The 22139-nt window shown below is 41.4% G+C and overlaps 1 protein-coding gene across 1 annotated transcript in view; it reads right to left on the reverse strand.

The window, feature by feature from the left end:
- LOC126281421 (nose resistant to fluoxetine protein 6-like) overlaps positions 1 to 21748 on the reverse strand; it is a 262936-nt gene extending 241188 nt beyond the window's left edge. Inside the window, exons 1-2 of the mRNA XM_049980364.1 lie at positions 21688 to 21748; positions 16481 to 16763 (exon numbers count right to left, since the gene is read on the reverse strand). Coding sequence (XP_049836321.1) covers positions 16481 to 16640 — 160 coding nt within the window. The 5' untranslated portion in view covers positions 16641 to 16763; positions 21688 to 21748. The remainder of the gene's footprint in view (positions 1 to 16480; positions 16764 to 21687) is intronic.
- Between the last annotated feature and the right edge of the window lie 391 nt (positions 21749 to 22139).

A 22139-nucleotide genomic window follows, 5' to 3' on the forward strand; every position in this document is an offset into this window, starting at 1 on the left:
TTCAGTACAATTTTTCATTGTTGCAACCTCTCGATACACCACAGCATCATCTGCAAAAAGCCTCAGTGAACTTCCGATGTGAAGTTCTCCTCTTCTCTTTCTTGAACAGATTATTCCCTATTACTAGCTGAAATTTATTGCGGAAATCAATTAGTTTTTTCCCCTCTCAGTCCTACTATAAAGCCCATATTCTCCCGCATCCTTTGTTCTACTCCTTCCCCTACGCCCATAACTATTAGTTTTTATGTCTATTTGCGTTCTGAATACCATTTCAGTATCCTCATATACTTTCTCTATCTCTTCATCTTGTACCTGCGACGTCGGTATTTATACCTGAGCTACTGTTGTCGGTGTTGGTTTGCTGTCGATTCTGATGACAATAATATTACTCAATTGTTCACATAAACTTGCACTCTGCTCTTCCTTCTTATTTATAACGAATCCTACTCCAGTTATAGCACCTTCTGCTGCTGTTGTTATTACCCCGTATTCTTCGGAGCAGAAATCCTTGTCTTCGTTCCATTTCATTTCAGCTGATGCCCAATACATCTAGACCGAATGTTAGTATTTCTTTTTTCATATTTTCTAGCTTTCCTAACACGTTAAAGCTCCTGCCATTCCACCCTCCGATTCGTAGAATTTATTCCTTCTTTGATTATTCAACATTTTTCTCATGGTCACCTCGCCCATGGCCGTCGTTCCCGGAGATCCGAATTGGGGACTAATCCGTAGCCTTTTGCCAACGGAGAGATAATCATGACACTTTTTCGGTTACAGCCCACATGTCGTTTGATTAATGCAGTGGTTTCCATTGCCTTCTACATCCGCATGCCGCTGATAATTGCTGATTCAACCGCCTTTTAGCAGCAGCCTTTCGTCCCAACAACAAGGGAGTTCCCTTGAACCTCAGTCCTTTCCTCCGCCCTCGCCGACCGTTGTGGCTGTGCGGTTCTAGGCGTTTCAGTCCGGAACCGCGCTGCTGCTACGGTGACAGGTTCGAATCTTGCCTCGGGCATGGATGTGTGTGATGTCCCTAGGTTAGTTAGGTTTAAGTAGTTCTAAGTTCTAGGGGCTGATGACCTCCGATGTCCCATAGTGCTCAGAGCCATTTGAATCATTTTGAATCTCCGCCCTCTTTGACAAGGCCGTTGCCAGAGCGAGAGTGACTCCTTATGCTGGAAGTCTTAAGCCCCCATTGGTGATGATTTTTATTTAGAGTTTAAGCAGTGCATAGGTTTGAACCTGGGGACCAGAATCTTTTGATGTCTACTCAAAGGAGCTACCCGTAGACCACGGGTCCATACCTATATTCGTATTCTTAAACCAAATGTGTTCTCATTAGGGGCAGCTGTCTCCACTGGTCGTTGGCAATCCTCTCAGGAACAGATACTAGTTAACGGTACTGTGTGGCATACTCATTGCTCAGCACCATTGTTTCCTTTCTGGTGATAAGTGTGTCAATACATGTTAATACATACAATGATTTAAGTTTCGATTGGCGAACAATATATGAGCGATGTTTCATACATGCTTGAATTGATCCGTCTTCAGTTCCTTCTTTAATAAAATACTGTTTCAAAGTTCTCATGGATTTGCAACTGCATTATCACGTTAGTATTGTGACATTGTGTAATATGGTAACAAGGAAAATGTAGGCTTTAGTCAAAAATCACCACTGATTAAGCTTATTGAAAGAGAAAAGGTTATCAAGTGAGGAGAAAATAAATCGCCCCTTGTGTTGCAGTTTCAGAGGAATCCTGTAATCCAGTGTGTTTTTGATAAGTAACAGCTGGTACTGAAACTCACCATAGTGTTTTCTTTCTGCGTCTGGAACTTCCTGAAACAGTACTTTATTAAGAAAGTAACTCAGGACAAATTAGGTTAATAGGTTGCGGAAAACCACGACTTTGTTATAAAAATAAACGGGTAATTTCTTGACTTATGTTGGTACAAAATCACACTAAAGTTCATTTCACCAGCTACTGATGACATTATTCGATTGAAAAGCCTGTAATTACTCATCTATCGCTGCAGACAAGGAAGTTCCTCGTTTTAACCAGATGTCAAAATACTCCCCTCTTTGCGTACCGTCATTTGCCAAAATCTCGATTTGATATCCCGAAATATTTGTGATATGAGGAATATTAGGAACATTTCATTCTCAAGTGCATGGGATCGGAATTGAGCATGCTACATAAAATCTATTTTCTCGAAATTTGAGGCAGATATTGATCCCCTACCAAGTTTAAAGAAAAAGTCAGGATATTAACCACAATTTCATATGTAACAAAAGTGCTCCAATACACTCACAAGACAAATTCGTAGCGACTGCTATTTTTCATTGCAACGTTTTTGAATCTGGTGCATTATGTTACTTAAATGAGTGGCTACAATTGACAGCTTTCCTTAAATTTCAAGAAATTTGTTATCAATTCAGAAGGGAGTAAACGCCTAAGGATTAATTTCCCTTGCTCTTCCATTCGGAAAAATCATTCATCGACATAAGCCCACTTCATATAAAAACTCACGTAAGGAATTAGTTAGTTGAAATAAATCACTTTACATGATATGTTTATAAGATTAGTGTTAACATTCCTGACCACATGGGTTTTGACTCCTACTCATGCCACTATACTTAAAACAAATGATTTTTTCTTTTTTATTAACAGGCTACGACTCTTTAAGTGTAAGTATGTTCATTCAATAGCAGTCGCCCTGGAAAAATGATTTTAGGTCACCGGTACTTTTAAAATTTGCTTTCTACCTGTCAGACATTTTATGTTATTGGACAAATGATCAAAGATTTTGGTTGCTGGATATTGAACTCCTCTGTGAGTCACTGAAGTTTTAATAACAGGCAATAAAGGTCAATGTTTCCTCTGCTGTTGCAGATATGGACATCACAGTTCTTTTCAAGTTGTGACGGTTTATTTTATGACGAATCTTAGTAGCGAATATATGTGTTGTGAGATGGAATTTAAGTGCCTAACTCCTTGAACAGTTATCTACATGACGAGTACGGATAATTCTACACATTACTCTTATTGCTCGCTTTGTTGAAATCCGTATTTTTTTGTCTAAGTGATGAGTTACATCAGCAAATTATTTCGTAACACATTATTGAGTGGAACTACGCAAAATTTGTCAGGTGTTTGATTCTTTTGTTTCCAAGACTAGCAATTATGTGAAGAGCAAAAGTAGCTGAACTTAATAGTCTGAGAAGCTCAGTAATATGATTCTTCCAGGTCCAGTTTTCAACAATATACACATCCAAAAATTTGGATCATTCTACCTGATTCCTGTTCAAGTGCTACGTCAACAGCTGGTATGTTGACTCATTCTACCTGACTCCTCTTCATGTGCTGCATCAGTTGTTGGAATCTCTCTCTTTGTTGTGCAAAACTGGATATACTGTTTTTCCTCAAAATTTAAGGGGAGCCTGGTTTCAGAAACCCACTTAACAATTCCTTGAAAAATATCATTGACAGTGTCATCTGTCGCTTTCTCTCCAATTAGATTTGTTGCAACACTAGTATGGTCTGCAGAAAGTACCGTTTTAGGTTGCTGAATGTTCCATATATGTAAGGAATAGAAGTGGACTAAAATGGAACACTTATGGTTGCTCCCCAGTTACTAAAATTTCCTCTGTTTAAAAATTACCTTAATTACTCAGCATCACTTTTGCATTCTCTTTCTTAAGTATTACGGAACCCGTTGTGTGTAAAGCGATTATTTCCATACAGCTTGAGGTTTTCCAGGAGTGTAACATGATCGACACAATCAAACACTCATGGAAGACCACAAAAAATTCCAAGAGGTGATATTATATTATTAAGACTTGCAATATTTGATGAGTAGCATTCTCAGTTAAGCAACCTTTCTGGAATCCTGATTCTGGTATGCTAATCGTTGGGTTGGTGTATACGTTTGTTGCGCTTTTCCAAGTTTAACAAATACAACAGATACGCATAACACAGACTTTATTCATCAATAATATATTCTTCTTCACTATTTACTACAGTCTGTTAACGCTGGGGGCTATTTTTCGATTACGCGACTGTAGAAATCACGAGTTTTGTGCGAAGAACTCTTCGAACCACGTTCAGAGCGCATTTCCATCCGGAAAGGAACTTCCTTACAAGACGTCTCAGTTGTTGACAATAAATGTCAGCAATGACGATTACACCTTAGGGAAACAAATCGTAGTCACACCACCGTCGCTATTCCACCAGATGCGTACCGTTATGGTTTTTAGATGCGCGCAAAACATTGTGCGGAGAGTTGCTGCTTAGATTGGGCTCAACCATTCATTTCTTTTCACTATTTTTGCGCAAAGGCTCCAGTTCTCGCCGCCAGCAACGATACAGAATAGGAGTGGTGGGTGTCGTTCACGATCCAATTGATGACGAGCAAGCAGCTGATTTTTGTGATTTTGACTTAGAGCATGCTGTACCCACACACTCGACCTTTTAACCTTCCTCACTGCACGCAATAGTCGCGCGGTGGTGGAATGATTACAGTTCAACACATCTGTCAGTTTTGGAGTGGATAAATGTGGATTAATGCGTTTAAACGTTCTTCATTAACACTGAGGCTTTTCCTGAACATGGAGAGTCACTAATGTCAACACAATCATCCTTAAAACGAGAAAACCATTTTATTACCGTGCTCTATACAGTGGCAACATCCCCATACACGGCGCATATGTTTCTGGCTGTTTCCGCTACCGTCACCCCTCTACTGATCTCAAACAGAAAAAATGCTCCGATAGACCCACTTGGCACTCCATTTTCTAGCATCCTCAGTCCCACTCACTGCCTCCAAATGGCAAAATGTCAGTATGTAAACTTAAATAGCAACAGTGAACTAAAAATAAAAAAAGCCACTCAATAAATATACCTACAGCAACAGAAATACCAACTTGCAAAACAAACACGCTACGAAGTTGTGTTGTTGTTGTTGTTGTGGTCTTCAGTCCTGAGACTGGTTTGATGCAGCTCTCCATGCTACTCTATCCTGTGCAAGCTGCTTCATCTCCCAGTACGTACTGCATCCTACATCCTTCTGAATCTGCTTAGTGTGCCGGCCGCGATGGTCTAGCGGTTCAAGGCGCTGTGTAAGGAACCGCGCGACTGCTACGGTCGCAGGTTCGAATCCTGCCTCAGGCATGGATGTGTGTGATGTCCTTAGGTTAGTTAGGTTTAAGAAGTTCTAAGTTCTAGGGGACTGATGGCCAGAGATGTTAAGTCCCATAGTGCTCAGAGCCTTTTTTTACTGCTTAGTGTATTCATCTCTTGGTCTCCCTCTACGAATTTACCCCCCACGCAGCCCTCCAATACTAAACTGGTGGTCCCTTGATGCCTCAGAACATGTCCTACCAACCGATCCCTTCCTCTAGTCAAGTTGTGCCACAAACTCCTCTTCTCCCCAGTTCTGTTCAGTACCTCCTAATAACTTACGTGATCTACCCATCTAATCTTCAGCATTCTTCTGTAGCACCACATTTCGAAAGCTTCTATTCTCTTCTTGTCCAAACTATATATCGTCCATGTTTCACTTCCATACATGGCTACACGCCATACAAACACTTTCAGAAACGACTTCCTGACACTTAAATCAATACTCGATGTTAACAAATTTCTCTTCTTCAGAAACGCTTTCCATGCCATTGCCAGTCTACATTTTATATCCTCTCTACTTCGACCATCATAAGTTACTCTGCTCACCAAATAGCAAAACTCCTTTACTACTTTAAGTGTCTCATTTCCTAATCTAATTCCCTCAGCATCACCCGAGTTAACTCTACTACATTCCATTATCCTCGTTTTGCTTTTGTTGATGTTCATCTTATATCCTCCTTTCAAGACACTGTCCACTCCGTTCAACTGCTCTTCCAGGTCCTTTGCTGTCTCTGGCAGAATTACAATGTCATCGGCGAATCTTAAAGTTTTTATTTCTTCTCCATGAAATTTTCTTTTGTTTCCTTTACTGCTTGCTCAATATACAGATTGAATAACATCGGGGAGAGGCTACAACCCTGTCTCACTCCCTTCCCAACCACCCCTTCTCTTTCATGTCCCTCGACTCTTATAACTGCCATCTGGTTTCTGTACAAATTATAAATAGCCTTTCGCTTCCTGTATTTTACCCCTGCCACCTTCATAATTTGAAAGAGAGTATTCCAGTCAACATTGCCAAACGCTTTCTCTAAGTCTACAAATGCTAGAAACGTAGGTTGGCCTTTCCTTAATCTAGCTTCTAAGATAAATCTGCTTTCCCTTCTCTGCTTAGAACTGGGTTTCCATCTGAGCTCTTGATATTCATACAAGTGATTCTCTTTTCTCCAAAGGTTTCTTTAATTTTCCTGTAGGCAGTATGTATCTTACCCCCAGTGAGATAAGCCTCTACGAAGTTGTACACCAATCTAATAAATCGTTTTCATTTAAATGTGAGACTACATTTGATTTTATTACTGTTTCAAATATTTTGGAAAAAGTCAGTAAGGGAAACGAACGATAATTACTTGTCCCTTTCGTGTCACCTTTCCTACGTTGAGGTTTAACAGCTCCATATTTTAATCTGTGTGGAAAACTAGTTCCCTGTGCCAGTGATGCATCACAAATATTACTAAGCGCAATACTTATTAAGTTAGAACGACTTTTCAGAATTGTGTCTGAAGTTATGTCAACACTGTATGAACTTTGGTTTTTTAGAGTTTTTTTTTATTCTGTTAATTTCCGTAAAGGCTGGTTGTTTAAATTTTTTTAGAACGGCTTTTTTAATATATTCTCTTATTCTTTTGGACTCGCATTCGTGAGGACGACGGTTTAATCCCGCGTCCGGCAATCCTGATTTAGGTTTTCCGTGATTCCCCTAAATCACTCCAGGAAAATTTCGGGATGGTTCCTTAGAAAGGGTACGGCCGACTTGCTTCCCCGTCCTTCCTTAACGCGATGAGACCGATGACCTCGCTGTTTGGTCTCTTCCCCCAAAGAGTCCAATCCAAAATCTTGTTCTTTCATAGGATCACCACATTAATTGGAATGTGTATGGTACATTTATGTCGCCGAAGGTAAAAGTTACTCATTATTACGTTCCTTGCGTTTTTCATAGTTGGTGTAGGCTACATGTACATATCATACGCCAAACTATTTGCCGCAGATTTGTCAATTATGCAATACAATATTTCTGAGCTTGCCTTGCAGATTTAATTTTTATACAACGACAACGACATCAAGTATCAAGAGAACAAACACTCTGCGCTATGTTACAGAACAACCTGCTACAACGACCTGAACGTAGTAACGCAGTGGGAGGACGCTGGACTCATGTTTCCGGAGAACGGCGGTTTAGATCACCATCCTGCCATCGAAACTTAGGTTTTCCATGATATCTGTAAATCGCTTCAGGCGAATTCCAGGATTTTAGAAGTTCCAAAATGTATTTTTTCCAGTTTCAATTCCCATCAATGTTGACACCTAAGAATTTTGAAATTTCCACCCTATTTATTATTTCTTCGCCATGTGCTACACTTATCACTGGTATAGCACTCCTAGATGTGCAGAACTGAACATCCTGTTGTTTTTAAAATTGAGAGTGAAACTATTCGCCGAAAACCAATCATATTTTTAACTATATTGTTTACCTTTTCTTCTGTTTCTGTATGCATGCTTGGATTGATTACAGTATTAGTGTCATCTGCCAAAAAAAAAAAATCTGCTTGTTGTTTGTTAGATGGAAGATTGTTACTATTGTAAGGAGCAATATTGGACCCAAAAATGAGCTTTGGGGAACCCAAAACGTGATTTCTCTCTAGTCAGAACAAAATCCCCGGATTACGTTTATTGAATTACTAAGTTCAACTTTTTACACTCTTTTGGTTAGAAATGACGTTCTCCATTAGTTGCCTTCACCATCAATTACATAAAACTCCAATTTATCAAGCAGAATCCTCTCAGTGAAATGCCTTAGATATATAGCAGAAAATACTAACTGGCACTATTTTATTATTTAATGATTGCAAAATTGGATGAGTGAACGTGTAAATGGCATTCTCAGTAGAGCAACTCTTCGGAAATCCAAACGGTGATTTGCTGAGGATATTGTTGTCGGTGAAGTGAGATACTTCTCTAGAATATATCATCTTCTCAAAATTTTTTTAAAATAATGTTAGTACAGAATCAGGTTTGTAGTTTATTGACAGCTCCCGAATCACTTTTCTCAAATAGGGGTTTGACAATGGCGTATCTCAGTATCTCTGGAAAAATGCTTTGAGTTAGGGATGCATTACATATTACAGATAACATTTGAGTTTATTTTGTGGGAACAGTATTCTACTGGAATCGCCATCAAAAGCAGATGAGATTTAATTTTTGAGAGGGTGTATAATTCTCTTGCTAAGTTGCTCATAAATTCATGTGATTGAATTTTCTGAGAGTTGTTTGTTTAACAGAGTGCTGTGATTTTTCTCCTTAGCTGTTTGTCCCTATATTTTCTACTATATTTAAGAAATGATTATTAAACTATCTGATACCTATGACTCATCACTTAAATCCGTTCCGTTCAGTTCAATAGTGATATCATCCTGTTCTGTTCGATAGCTGGTTGTCCTGTCTCTCATTTCAGTACTTTCCGTATGGCCTTAAGGCTATTGTCGGAATCACTGGTTTCTAACATAATGTGCATGTTCCTTGATTTTTTAACAACTCTTCTTAGTAATTTTGAGTAGTGTGTAACTACTGCTGCAGGATCTTTATTTATTCTTGCTCACGGATACATTTTCCTTTCCCTTTCATAAGATACTTTAATCCCTCTAGTGACCCACGATTTTTACGTGGCTGTTTAATGTAGTTTTGATTAGCTTTTGTAGAATACTGCTTTCAAATAGTGACATGAATTTATGTAAGAATTTGGTTCGTTATAAATTTGGCGCCACGTCATCTTTTGTAAGCTACTGTTTTCGGGAGCATTATTTATTCTAACTGATTTCCAGTGAGGAGAATTCATACTGTAAGGCGCTCTCTTATTTATCCTAACTAACTGAGCATCACGATCAGAGAGAGGCTTTTTCACTTGGTAAACAGTTATTTTATTGCTTTGAGCCTCACCAAAGAAAATATTATCAGTTAGGATTCTACCGTCATTATCCACCCGTGTTGGGAAGTTGATCAAACTGTAGGATCTAAATAAGTTTTCCAGACAATATTTAGTTTCAGAATCCTTTAGAAAATCTACAGGGCGAGGGAGAAGTCCCCGCACCGCTCTAACCACTGTTTAGTATAACATGTTATTAAGAAGATTGGTAGCTACGTCACTTGTTATCAGTTGTTAGAATTCATGTTTACATGTTGTCGCAAAAGCAGTCGAGTTTTAACTTACAGCCATGGCAGATGTGAGCGGTCATAGTTACATTGCTGAGGATGCTTAGTGACAAATGTGTGTTGTGCACGAATGACAACACAACAGGGAAAACAATAAGGCAGATTGTGGGTTCATTCCAGGAAGGATTTAACGAGCGTTCACCGCGGAAGCTACACTTCTGGATTGGGAAAGACGTGCTTTTTCTTCTGGCAGTGTTAAATACAGGTCGTGTAGTGGACGGAACAAAACGCATGAAGGAACATGTGCCACAGTCTCTGCTTCGGTTGAACAATCTCCTACGAAGTCGACACGTCAACGTGCTTCGAAACGCGGTATACCGATAACACCAAGGCGAGAGCACATGTAAAAAGACTATAAAACCATACCTTAGAGACCAATGTTCGCAAACAGGTTACCAGAAACAGACCGGAATGGGTGCGTTTCAGCATGCCTCGCTTCGTTAACTGTGTTTGCAAATGCACCGAGCCGTGCGAAGTCTTATGTTTTTAGATGAATGTGCCATTCATCAGAGCTCACGTGCTAGAAGTATTCTCGTTTGGGCCAAGTAGAATCCTCATTACACAGACGTGTTAGGAAGGAAACTGACTTACGTGTGATATATGCAACGATGACCTCACAATATCTGTTTGGACTGTACTTTTTTGAAGAGACAGTGAACGGTGCAAATTATTTACACGTGTTACAAACATGATTAATACCTGATCTTGAGAAAAGGGACCTCGCAGGCCACTTATGGTTGTAGCAGGACGGAGCGCCCCTCCTCACTCGATACAAGGGTGCACGGGGACTTCTTACCAAGCCTGTACACTGAAGTCACCACAGACTGTGTGGCTGTCTGACAGATAGAATAGTGAGAAATCCAGATTCCTTATAAACAGTTCAAAATATCTCAGCAGGAATCTGTTTATAACTATAATTAAAATTGTACTATTTTTCATTATTAATTCACAAAAGCAGAGTTTTATATGATAATCACTACAAAGTGTATTAGTCTCAATGTTTTTGATCGTGTGTTCTGTCTTACTATATCTAATAACTCCTCCTTTTCGCATATTAATTCTGTGAGAGTAAGATACTAGAATACAATATTTTATATGTAACTTGAGTGAAGAACGCAGAACATAAGGCAGATATACACAAGGGGAGTCGTATATTAACCAATGCGCTTAAGGTGTGAAATTTTTATACGGATATCCAGTAAAAACACAGCTGGTCGGGATCTCATTACTGCCATGCTTATGTGCAGTCGATAGGTTCAGCAGCGCCATACTCAACACCTTGGAGGATCTGAAAGGCTCCACGCGACTGACGCTCTAGGGAACAGATATGTTGTTTGCGCAGTTGTGCTATAAGATCGTTGAGACACGTCAAATGATTCGAGTTAGCCAACTGTCTAGTCTGCCGCAGGGAAAGTATCCACAATAGGTGTGCGAGGATATCTGAAGCATCACGGATCTCAGCTCGACAGCGACTGCTGTGGATCCCGTGACGTGGCAACGGAGAGAGGCCCGACGACGGTGGATGAACACCGACAACACCGGAGGAAGGAGTACCTACGTCCCTCTTTTGAGAAGGGCCCTAGTACAGATGCACAAAATTATTGTTCTGCATCGTTGACGTTAATCTGTTGTACAATTATGGAACATGTGTTAAGCTCAACAATTATCACGTTTCTGGAGACTGAAAAATCTCCTCTATTAAAATTAAGATAGCCTTTGCCAACAGATACCCTGCAATACTCAGATCGCTCTGTTCCTCCTGAGATCCACAGTGCCGTACACAACGGCGCACAAATTGATGCAGTGTTCTTTGACTTTACGAAGGCATTTGACTCCGTCCCGCACAGCCGTTTAATGAAAAAAAGTACTAACTCATCGAGTATCGGATTAGATAACCGATTCCATTGAAGACTTCGTTGCAGATAGAACTCAACATGTCACTCTTAACGGTGCAAAATCGACAGATGAAAGGTCATTTCCGGTGTAGCCCAAAGAAATATGCTAGGAGCGCTACTGTTTAAAATATATATAAATGGTCTAGCAGAAAGCGTCGGATGCTCTTTAAGACTGTTCGCAGATGACGGTACTGTCTATAACAAAGTAGCAACGCCAGAAGATAGTAACAGTTTGCAGAATGACCTCCAGAGAACTGATGAATGGTGGTTCGGCGGTTGACCCAGGACGTAAATAAAAGTGACATATTGTCCATACATAGGAAAATAATCCGTTACTATACCGCTACACTATTCAGGACAAATCGCTGGAAACAGTGTCCACCGTAAAATATCTGGGACTAACTATCCAGGGAGACCTTAAGTATAATGTCCACATAAAACAAATAGTGGGAAAAGTAGATGCCAGACTGAGAGTCATAGGAAGAATCTATTGCAAATATGACTCGTCCACGAAAGAAGAGGCATATAAGGCGCTTTTTTGACTGATTCTTGAGTATCTTTCATCTATCTGGTATCCCTACCAGGTAGGGCTGATAGAAGAGACAGAGAAGATCTAACGAAGATTCCATCACGGGATCATTTAGCGGGCGCGAGAGTGTTACAGATGCTCAACGAACTCCAGTGGCAGAAGTTACAAGATAGGCGTTGTGCATCAAGGAGAGATTTACTATTGAAATTCCGAGAGCACTTTCCGGGGATAGTCGGACAATATACCCCCATACATCTTACGTAATGACCACGAGGAGAAAATTAGAGAAATTAGAGCCAATACAGGGGCTTAGCGGCAGTCATTCTTCCCTATCGCTATTCGCGAGTGGAGCAGCTTTGGAAGTCTCAGTTAGTGGTACAAAAAGTACCCTCTGCTACACACCATTAGGTGGCTTGCGGAGTGTGATGTATATGTAGATACAGTATGATAAAGAACTTATCCCTGCACGAGAGCTCCAATGAGGAGAAACTTTGCCGGATTGCATTCTTCACTGTCATATGGGTCCAGCATCTTGCCTGACGGTGTGGCGTGCAATCGAATACACAACATGATCATCTCTGGTCCTCATAGCCGATCATGTGGGCAGATGCCACAACGTTTCTCACACCTAAGATCGGTGGATAGCTCTAGTTTTGAGGGTTGTGTTGCATTATCTTTCAACGAGATGACACTAATTTTTTTCATGCGGTGTAACAAAGCCGTATATTTATCACAACAGAGACATTTTGAAGGCTTCCATACCATGTGTTATTGAAACGTAATCCCTGTAAGCAAATGAAACTCTATGTTTCCGGAGACCTTTTGAAGTCTCAGACATATGTGATGTACTCTGAAGCGCCAAAGAAACTGGTATAGGCATGAGCATTCAAATACAGAGATTTGTAGACAGGCAGAATACGGCGCTGCCGTCGGCAAAGCCTATATAAGACAAGTGTCTGGCGCAGTTGTTAGATCGGTTACTGCTGCTACATGCCAGATTATCAAGATTTAAGTGAGTCTGAACGTGATGTTATTGTTGGCGGACGACCGATGGGGCACAGCATCTCTGAAGTAGCGATGAAGTGGGGACTTTCCCGTACGACCATTTCACGAATGTACCGTGAATATCAGGAATCCGGTAAAATATCAAATTTACGACGTTCCTGTGGCTCGAAGAAGATCCTGCAAAAACGGGACCAACGACGACTGAAGGGAATCGTTCAATGCGATAGAAATGCAATTCACTGATTTATGGACAGCCATACAGTATTCGTGGTGTCAATTCCTTCCAGCAATACTTCAGACATTATTAGAGTCCATGCCTAGTCGTGCTGCGGCATTTTTGCGTGCTCGCGGGGGCCCTAAACGGTATTAGTCATGTGCAGACTGAAGCGCTGAATGAAAATTTGTACCGAAGCCTGGATTCGAACCTGGATTTCCTGCTCACTAGCGAGATGTGCTAACAGATACTCCACCCTACCACAATGGCGTCGCACAACTGCTCCTCGCTTCTCAGTCAAAATTCCCATTCACGCCTCAGACCCCTTGGCATTCCTCTAAACTCGAAAATCTTTGCATAGGCTCTCCAACTATGCTGTATTTGAATTTGGGTTGAGGATAAAGGTGTTGTTCTAGCGTAGTCTGTGCAGGTATGCAAAGATACCGTGCCAGAGTTGCGTAGTGGTTATCGCATCTGGCTCTTGAGCAGGGAACCCGAGTTCTAATCCCATCTAGCTTTGGTGCAAATTTTCATTTAACAAATCAGTCGGCATATATACATCATAGATGTTTGAGACTTTAAAAGTCTCTGGAAATGTGTAGTTTCATTTGACTAAAAGCACCTATTCCTGGGTTTTAGACAGGATCACACGTTTCCTACTATGCTGAGGCGCTTTTCCAATACAGTTGGAGAACCTCTGCTATGCTGTTCGATTTTCGGAGGAATATGAAGTGGATTGAGGGATGAATGAAACTTTGGACATCTAGCTACTGAGCTGGAGACCAGCGTTCGATTCCTGGCCGTGGTCCATATTTTTTTTCATCGCATCAGTTGTGTATATGTATATCATTCATATTCACTTTATTAAATCTCTCAAGAATGGCCAATTTCCTCCTTACGGCGCCAATTTCAAGGGCACCAGGTGTATATTATGATATATTGACACTGTTATTGGCTGATTTTTAGTCTCGCATGTTTGTTTTCGTTTTATAATTATCAGAAGTTGGTTTAATCAAGGTGTGCTTCTGATTACAACTTTTTGTGTGGAATGCACTCTTTGACTTGCGTTATAAATACTCGTATTGTGATTGCGTTCTTCTCGCATCCGTAATATTGGTTGTGGTGAATGATTCCAAATTTTTCTTTTACATAAAACAGGATTTGCTTTCATCCCATGTAGGCTTTCACGGCCTTTATATGACACAAAAACGAACATAGAATGATTTATCCCACTCAATGTTACTGATGAGAGCAAAAGTATAGCAGAGTATGAGCAACAGATTTACGTTTCAATTCAAAGAGTACAATATGCACACGACGGTAGTAATCACCAACATAATTTCCACTTGATAATAGCCACACGGTTGAAACTACAATAATGGATTGAGCGGTGTTGCTGCTCGCATTGGTGCCATTGGTAGGTTGGCATCATGTATTAGGGATAGTGGCGTCTCATTTTCTTCTTGTGTTTACTGGCGCAACTACGTTTGCTAGCACTGTCTGTCCACGAGTGGCAGCAGCAGCGGTTATCGATGTCCAGTACTGTGGTACTATCTTTGGAGGGATGTCAAGTGTTTCCGGGTCGGAGTGTGTCGGGCTGTTCAGTTGGAACGGAGCAGCAGTGAGGTACGGCAGTGGGAGAACATGCCGGGACTGCTGGCAGCATGCAGGCACTACCAGATTGAGAGTCTGCAGTTGCGAGGGCCACAACCACGTTGTCCACCGGATCAAGGAAGTTTGAGTTGGTGAACATTAACCCAATTGTGAAACCTCCACTATTTTCAGTTCACGCTGTTTGTTCATGCGTTGCTGCTCGCAGGGTTGCTGAGACGAAGAGCAACAAGTGGAGTGTTTGGACTTGGAAAGTTAGTTAGCCATCCTCTGCATCTTATTATTTATCATCGAATTCCTTGTGTTTTTTGGTTCAACCAGCGGTATTTTTCTGCCTAGTGGCCGCTAGTGCCCCAGTTACCTACCCTGGAGGTTATCATATTTTCACGGAGTGTACCTTTCCTCATTTTGCTGCTGCTGTCCGGTAAGACTTGTTGTTCGACAGCCTCCTTGATTGTGGTCCAGATATGTTGTTTCTTTTGGACTACTTTGGTCATAGTGGTTCATTCTGCTTCTGGATGTTCTAAACACCAGATTCGGAAGACGCAGTACTGTCTGCTGGTTCCGCCTTGCCTGGGTTATTCCATCGTTGTATTGGTTATCAAACGTTAGGTAGATTTTGTAAGAGTGTTGGTCTGCATTTAAACTATCTCTAGTGTGATTTGCCATCCGGTTAAGTGAATACAGCTCTTGGCTGCCTGTCTCGTCGGTTACGACGTTGAGTGACTTTCCCAGGCCGATCCTTTGAGCAATGTCTGAGGACCACTTCTCTCTTGGTTTGATCAGATTGTGATTGTGTTTTTTTTTTAAATATTTTACTACATCTTGGAGAAATTTAACTGTTTTAAGAATTTGCTATACAGGCCTTCAGCGATCAAATTGTTTTTTGAGTTATTACTATTGAGGCCTTCAGCCGACAAATAATTTGAATTTCTGGTCAATAAGGCCGTCAACCGTGAATCTAAATGTCTTAAAAAATTTTAATTATATACTGTCTCTTAATAGTGAAATCTGGATGATTGTGTTTAAGAAGCTATTTTAGTATCTGTTGGACAAGTTCAACTGTCCTTAAGAATTTGCTATCCAGGCCTCCAGCCATCAATTGTTTTTTGAGTTATTACTACTGGAGCCTTCAGCCGACAAATAATTTGAATTTTCTGGTCAATAAGGCCTTCAGCCGTGAATGCAATTTGTCTTAAGAATTTTTGATTAGATATTGTCTCTTATTAGTGAAATTTTGATGACTGTTTTTTTATTGTTAAATTGTTTTGCAATTGTTTCCAAATAAACAGTACATGATTTTTTTTTTTTAAAGTGAGCAACCAACACTGAATCCTGCCTATCTCTAAGTCCCATGTTTACTAACAGATAAATAAACCACAGAGTTACCAGACACACCGATAAAGTATAAATGAAAAATAACGTCATCTAGTGCTCGTATTTTGAAAAGCAATATTACGAATTTCCGCGCATTATTTCTCGTGCTCAAAGCTGACTGCCAGGCCACTTGAAGCGATGCTGTCGTTCTTTTCCGAGTCGTAACACGGGCCACTGGCGTTGCACTTCTGATATTTTGGTGTTCTGTAGGCTATAGGCAACGTTGCTGCCAGAGATGTGTTGTTCTGTGTACTGAACTTCGCACGTGCGCTGTGCAGTAACTTTCGCACCTGCAAATTAAATCATGTGTTCTTCCTACACTTCTGCAATCGCACAGTGAGTGAATTGTAGTTAAATGGTACCGTTTCCCGTTTTGGAATATTATTGGCCAGCAGTGTCTCAGAAACAGCTGTGTGACCCACGTTGAATTCCCGCATTCAGCTAGGGAGAGCGTTGCAGGGCTACTTACTGCGTATCGTCCGGAGAGATATGTTGCGGCCTGGCTCAGTTAGGTCCCTGCTGTCGGCCTCGCACTGGCTGCTCATCTCACGTGTTTGGGCCGCAGCAGCAGCCGCCGCCACCAGCAGCAGCAGCAGCAGCAGCAGCCCCGTATCAGGCGATCCTGCCATGGCGAGGCGAGGCGGTGTACTCCCGTCGGCAAAGGGCGTCGCAGATCTCGCAGTGTTAACCAGACACGCAGTACTCACGTGATAGTGGGCCCGCTTTCTGTGCCCAGGCGCCAGCTCCGTCGTCTGCATCAATATATAAACATCGCCACAAGTTATCGCTTTGAACGGCGAGAATTCGTACATCCAAATACAGGGTGACCAGCGAATGAGTCGCTGGTTTCAAAATTAAATATCTCGAAAAGTAAGATCGATAGACGAGTGCAACAAACGTTATGTTTATTGTAAAAGCTGTAAAAATTTTATACAGGAGTTATACAGAAGTTTCGAAAGCTTAGAATAGCTGCAAACAGATGGCTTTCTAATCGCAAAATTTGTTGTTGTTGTCTTCAGTCCTGAGACTGGTTTGATGCGCTCTCCATGCTACTGTATGCTGTGCAAGCTCCTTCATCTCTCAGTACTTACTGTAACCTACAGCCTTCTGAATCTGCTTAGTGTTTTCATCTCTTGGTCTCCCTGTACGATTTTTACCCTTCACGCTGCCTTCCAATGCCAAATCTGTGATCCCCTGATCCCTCAGAACATGTCCTACCAACCGCTCCCTTCTTCTTGTCAAGTTGTGCAACAAACTTCTCCCCAATTCTATTCAATACCTCCTCATTAGTTATGTGATCTACCCATCTAATCTTCAGCACTCTTCTGTAGCACCATATTTCGAAAGCTTCTATTCTCTTCTTGTCCGAACTATTTATCGTCCATGTTTCACTTCCATACATGGCTACACTCCATACATATACTTTCAGAAACGACTTCCTAACATTTAGATCTATACTGTATGTTAACAAATTTCTCTTCTTCAGTAACGCTTTCCTTGCCATTGCCAGTCTACATTTTATATCCCCTCCACTTCGACCATCATCAGTTATCTCCCCAAATAACAAATCTCCTTTACTACTTTAAGTGTAATCTAATTCCCTTGGCATCACCCGACTTAATTCGACTACACTCCATTATCCTCGTTTTCCTTTTGTTAATGTTCATCTTATATCCTCCTTTAAAGACACTGCCCATTCCGTTCACCTGCTCTTCCAAGTCCTTTACTGTCTCTGACAGAATTACAATGTCATCAGCAAACTTCAACGTTTTCGTTTCTTCTCCAAGGATTTTATTTCCTACTCCGAATTTTTCTATTGTTTCCTTTACTGCTTGCTCAATATACAGATTGAATAACATCGGGGACAGGGTACAACCCTGCCTCACTCCCTTCCCAATCACTGCATCCCTTTCATGCCCCTCGACTCCTATAACTGCCATCTGGTTTCTGTACAAATTGTAAATAGCCTTCCGCTCCCTGTATCTTACCCTGACACCTTCAGAATTTGAAAGAGAGTATTCCAGTCAACATTGTCAAACGCTTTCTCTAAGTCTACAAATGCTAGAAACGTAGGTTGGCCTTTCCTTAATCTAATTTCTAAGATAAGTCGTAGGGTCAGTATTGCCTCACGTGTTCGAACATTTCTACGGAATCCAAACTGATCTTCCCCGAGGTCGGCTTTTACGAGTTTTTCCATTCGTCTGCAAAGAATTCGCGTTAGTATTTTGCAGCTGTGACTTAAAACTGATAGTTCTGTAATTTTCACATCTGTCAACACCTCCTTTCTTTGGGATTGGAATTATTATATTCTTCTTGAAGTCTTAGGGTATTTCGCCTGTCTCATACATCTTGCTCACCAGATGGTAGAGTTTTGTCAGGACTGGCTCTCCCAAGGCCGTCAGTAGTTCTTATGGATTTTGTCTACTCACGGGGCCTTGTTTCGACTCAGGTCTTTCAGTGTTCTGTCAAACTCTTCACGCAGTATGCTATCTTCCATTTCATCTTCATCTACATCCTCTTCCATTTCTATAATATTGTCCTCAAGTACATCGCCCTTGTACAGACCCTCTATATACTCCTTCCACCTTTCTGATTCCCTTCTTTGCTTAGAACTGGGTTTCCATTGAGCTCTTGATATTCATACAAGTGGCTCTCTTTTCTCCAAAGGAATCGCAATATTTAGTGCCTACAAATAGTGTGCCACATTCTAGAACGACCATTGTACCGTTGAAACGTGGAAGGGTGTTAGCGTGCTGAAGGAAGAGGTTGAAATCGTATATTGTATTGAGCAACGTGTTGTTCTGGTTGTAGAATGCCACAGGTCAACACACGGAGTTCGGTTTTCTAACACAATTTAATGTTGCAAAAGGTTCCGATACAGAAACCCATTCCCAAGCTCTTCACCAAATTCCAACGACAGGCAGCTTGGGTGAAAGATCTGGCGAAGAACGTTGGAACGAGGTAAAATGGAGTTACTCCCGAAAATGTAGCCATGGTTTCTGGAACTATTCAACTATATTCAGTGAAGAATTGCAGCAGACACTGGTTTGAAGCTTTCGAGCAGGCAGAAAATACTGAGACGATACATACTTGCATTCCAAATCCAAAGCCACGCGGCCCTACCTGTAAGAGCTGTGAGTCAGAGGACTGGCTTTTCATACTACGTCTCACAATGATTGGTAATCAAGTATTTGACTCTGGCTGAATCTGGTTCACAGATAAAGCACACCTCACTGGAATGGAGCCTTGAATAAACAAAAATGGCGTTTTTGGAGTTCCGGAAATCCCCTTTTGTGTGAAGCGAAACCACTGCATCTCCCTAAGTTACTGTTTGGGCTGCAATATACAGTGGTGACTTTTTTGGACCTTTCTTCAAGGAAGAAACGATCACTATTGAACGTTAATTTTGGTCAAGTTGTCGCCATAGGAATGGTTCATATAAAATGAGGCCAGGCTGCATTGCATCGAACTGCTGTTCCGCGTTCTTGATGAACACTTTGCGAATATAATCATTGCGTCGGCTTATTGCAAATGTTATGGGGCATGGATGGAATGTCTTCCATATCTGCCCCGTCTGACTCCTTGCGACTGTGATCTGTGTAGTATCTGAATTCATTTTCGTAGAAACAGTACACGATCTGATGGCAAATTTCAGAGTTCGTTTGCATCATGTCCTTAGTGCAAGTGACTGCAAAGACTGCTTGCAAAGGACAAGTTTAATTAGGCACGTTCATACAGTATGAGGCACACAGCATATATCGCCATCTTTTAGCTGGTTTCATATTTCGAAATTTCTGTATAAAATTTTTACAGCCTTCGCAGTCAACATACCCTTTCTTGCACTCGTCTCTCTTTCTTAGTTTTCGAGCTACTTAATTTTGAATTCAGAGACCCCGCGTACTGCTCGCCACTAAAATTGAAACACCGTGGAGAATGATAAATAATGAAATTTAGTTTATTAAGCATATAGGATATAGTAGGAAGAATAGATGAATTGCTTTGTAGATGACTCGCGAAAATTAGTACGCAGAGCACAACGTCTGGTATGAAAAATAGTTCTGATCAGAATGGGCATCAAGTGGAATTGAGCTTGTGTTGCACCAAAATCGCCCGTCGGGATGTCCGAGCGGTTCTAGGCGCTACAGTCTGGAACCGCGCGACCGCTACAGTAACAGGTTCGAATCCTGCCTCGGGCATGGATGTGTGCGATGTCCTTAGGTTAGTCCTCGTTAGGTAAGTGAAACTTGAGGTATTCTGTAGAATTTTGCCACACTTTTGTGGAGAGAGACTAACTGTCCCTGCCTCTCTTTGGCTTCGATTTGTACATATTTAAAGTTGATACGCCTTTTGTTTCAAAACACTGTTCTGAAAAAATTATTTGAACAAAGACGGGAATTTATTTGTAAATATTTCCGTCGCATACCAAGTAACCGTGATCATTTTACTTGCAAACAAAGTGACTTTTTGACGGTGCTTGAGTACTTGCTGAGTGAATCGTTCAATCGAATCGTGTTCTCATCACCAGGGAACAAAAAACTAAAAGCGGACTCGCTAGGCTTCACAACCAATAGCTGTAAACACTCGGCAGACCAACGTGTCCGTCTGTTTTAGTGCAGGCTTTATCATCTCAGATCCACCGTTTGAAGTGGCGTCTGCTATACAGGAAGTCGTACAAAATAGTGAACACTTCTATAGGAAAGATTCATTTTGTTTCACTATGCTCAGCACTGTATGGTGATCGAATGATAATGTTGACTGTCCAGGATGGAAAACCTGCCACACCATACTTTCATGTCAGGCTACAGTCCTGCATAATCCGGCAGAACCACCAAAATGATCTTCATCCGACGAATATTAGTCCGATAAAAAAGTTTCAATGTTTCACCTACCTTCGTGGCTGATATGTGTACAGATCTTAGAGGTTCAGTGACGTGTACTGTTCACTGAAAACAACACAACTTTCTGTTTGAGCAAACGAAATAGCGTAGTAGGTAAGTCAGTGGACTTGATTCCGAACCAAACAGATTTGAATTTTCCTATGTTGCTTTAATACACGTAAGACGGTTAGCGTTGGGATGGTTGCTTTGAAATGGTCACGTCCGATTTCTTCCCAGTCTCTACCAATTATGATCAGTTTCTAAAGCTTTAATTTTCCCTCTTCTCCCGTTTCCGATGGGTGATGGTTTGGCCATCCTACTTTGCTATAGTCAGACAACGCTTCACAAACCTCTCCTCTGTCTTGCTATCGTTTTACTTTTCATCATTTTCACATGACATTGTTGTTGTGCCGAAACGTGTATTTTTTCAGTTACCGATACGACAGTAAAATGAGCTTTGAATAATTTCTTGGCGAAAGCGGAATGCGAAAATTATTGAAGTAAAGCTATTGTCTACAACATAGTTTCACCTATAATTGAGCGTGATTATCCCTAATCTAAACAGCTACAATATCTCACGAATTAGTGGACTGTCTACTGCACTGCTAACTATTACGTCAGAAGTCAGGCGCCAGGTCTCTTAAAAATTGCTGTCTATACTCTAGGCATGCAGAAGTACAGGTAGTGAACAATAAAAGAAATAGGCCAGGGTATTTTCATAGTTTGGAGTAGCGGTGCGGAAGCGTCAGCGAGGAGGACGTAAAATGACAATAACTCGAATGAATTTGCTACCTCGTACCGCGTTGGCAACATCTCCGAGGTCATGCTGCTGCTCGTCTATGAAACAAAAGACTGTCAGCCTTTAAAGCGTGTTGGCGTCGCGTGCTGCGACGTTGTGTTGTTCCATTCTGCCGGCAGCGGATGTGAGGGGCCGGCCCACGAGGAAAACTGGCGTTTTGCAAGGCTGAAGGCAACATCTGTTTCGTGACAAGAACAAAACGAATGTTTGCATCTTTACAGTTCACGGTGAATGACGCAAAGGAACCATGAGGAAATGAGATCAGCCGACGACGTGGTTCCTAGAGACGTGGCGCTGATTACACAGGGTGTTCACAAAAGAAGGAGCTTGAGGTGGGGGGCGGGGGGGAGGGGGGGTGAAACGCCACTTGACCGAGCTGCAGGTCCCGTCTCGGTATTCTTATCAAGTGAGTTAAGGACACCACAGGAAACGTAAATCATGTAAGGTGAACT

This window comes from Schistocerca gregaria, chromosome 7 (genome assembly GCF_023897955.1).
Source record: "Schistocerca gregaria isolate iqSchGreg1 chromosome 7, iqSchGreg1.2, whole genome shotgun sequence".
NCBI lineage: Eukaryota > Metazoa > Arthropoda > Insecta > Orthoptera > Acrididae > Schistocerca > Schistocerca gregaria.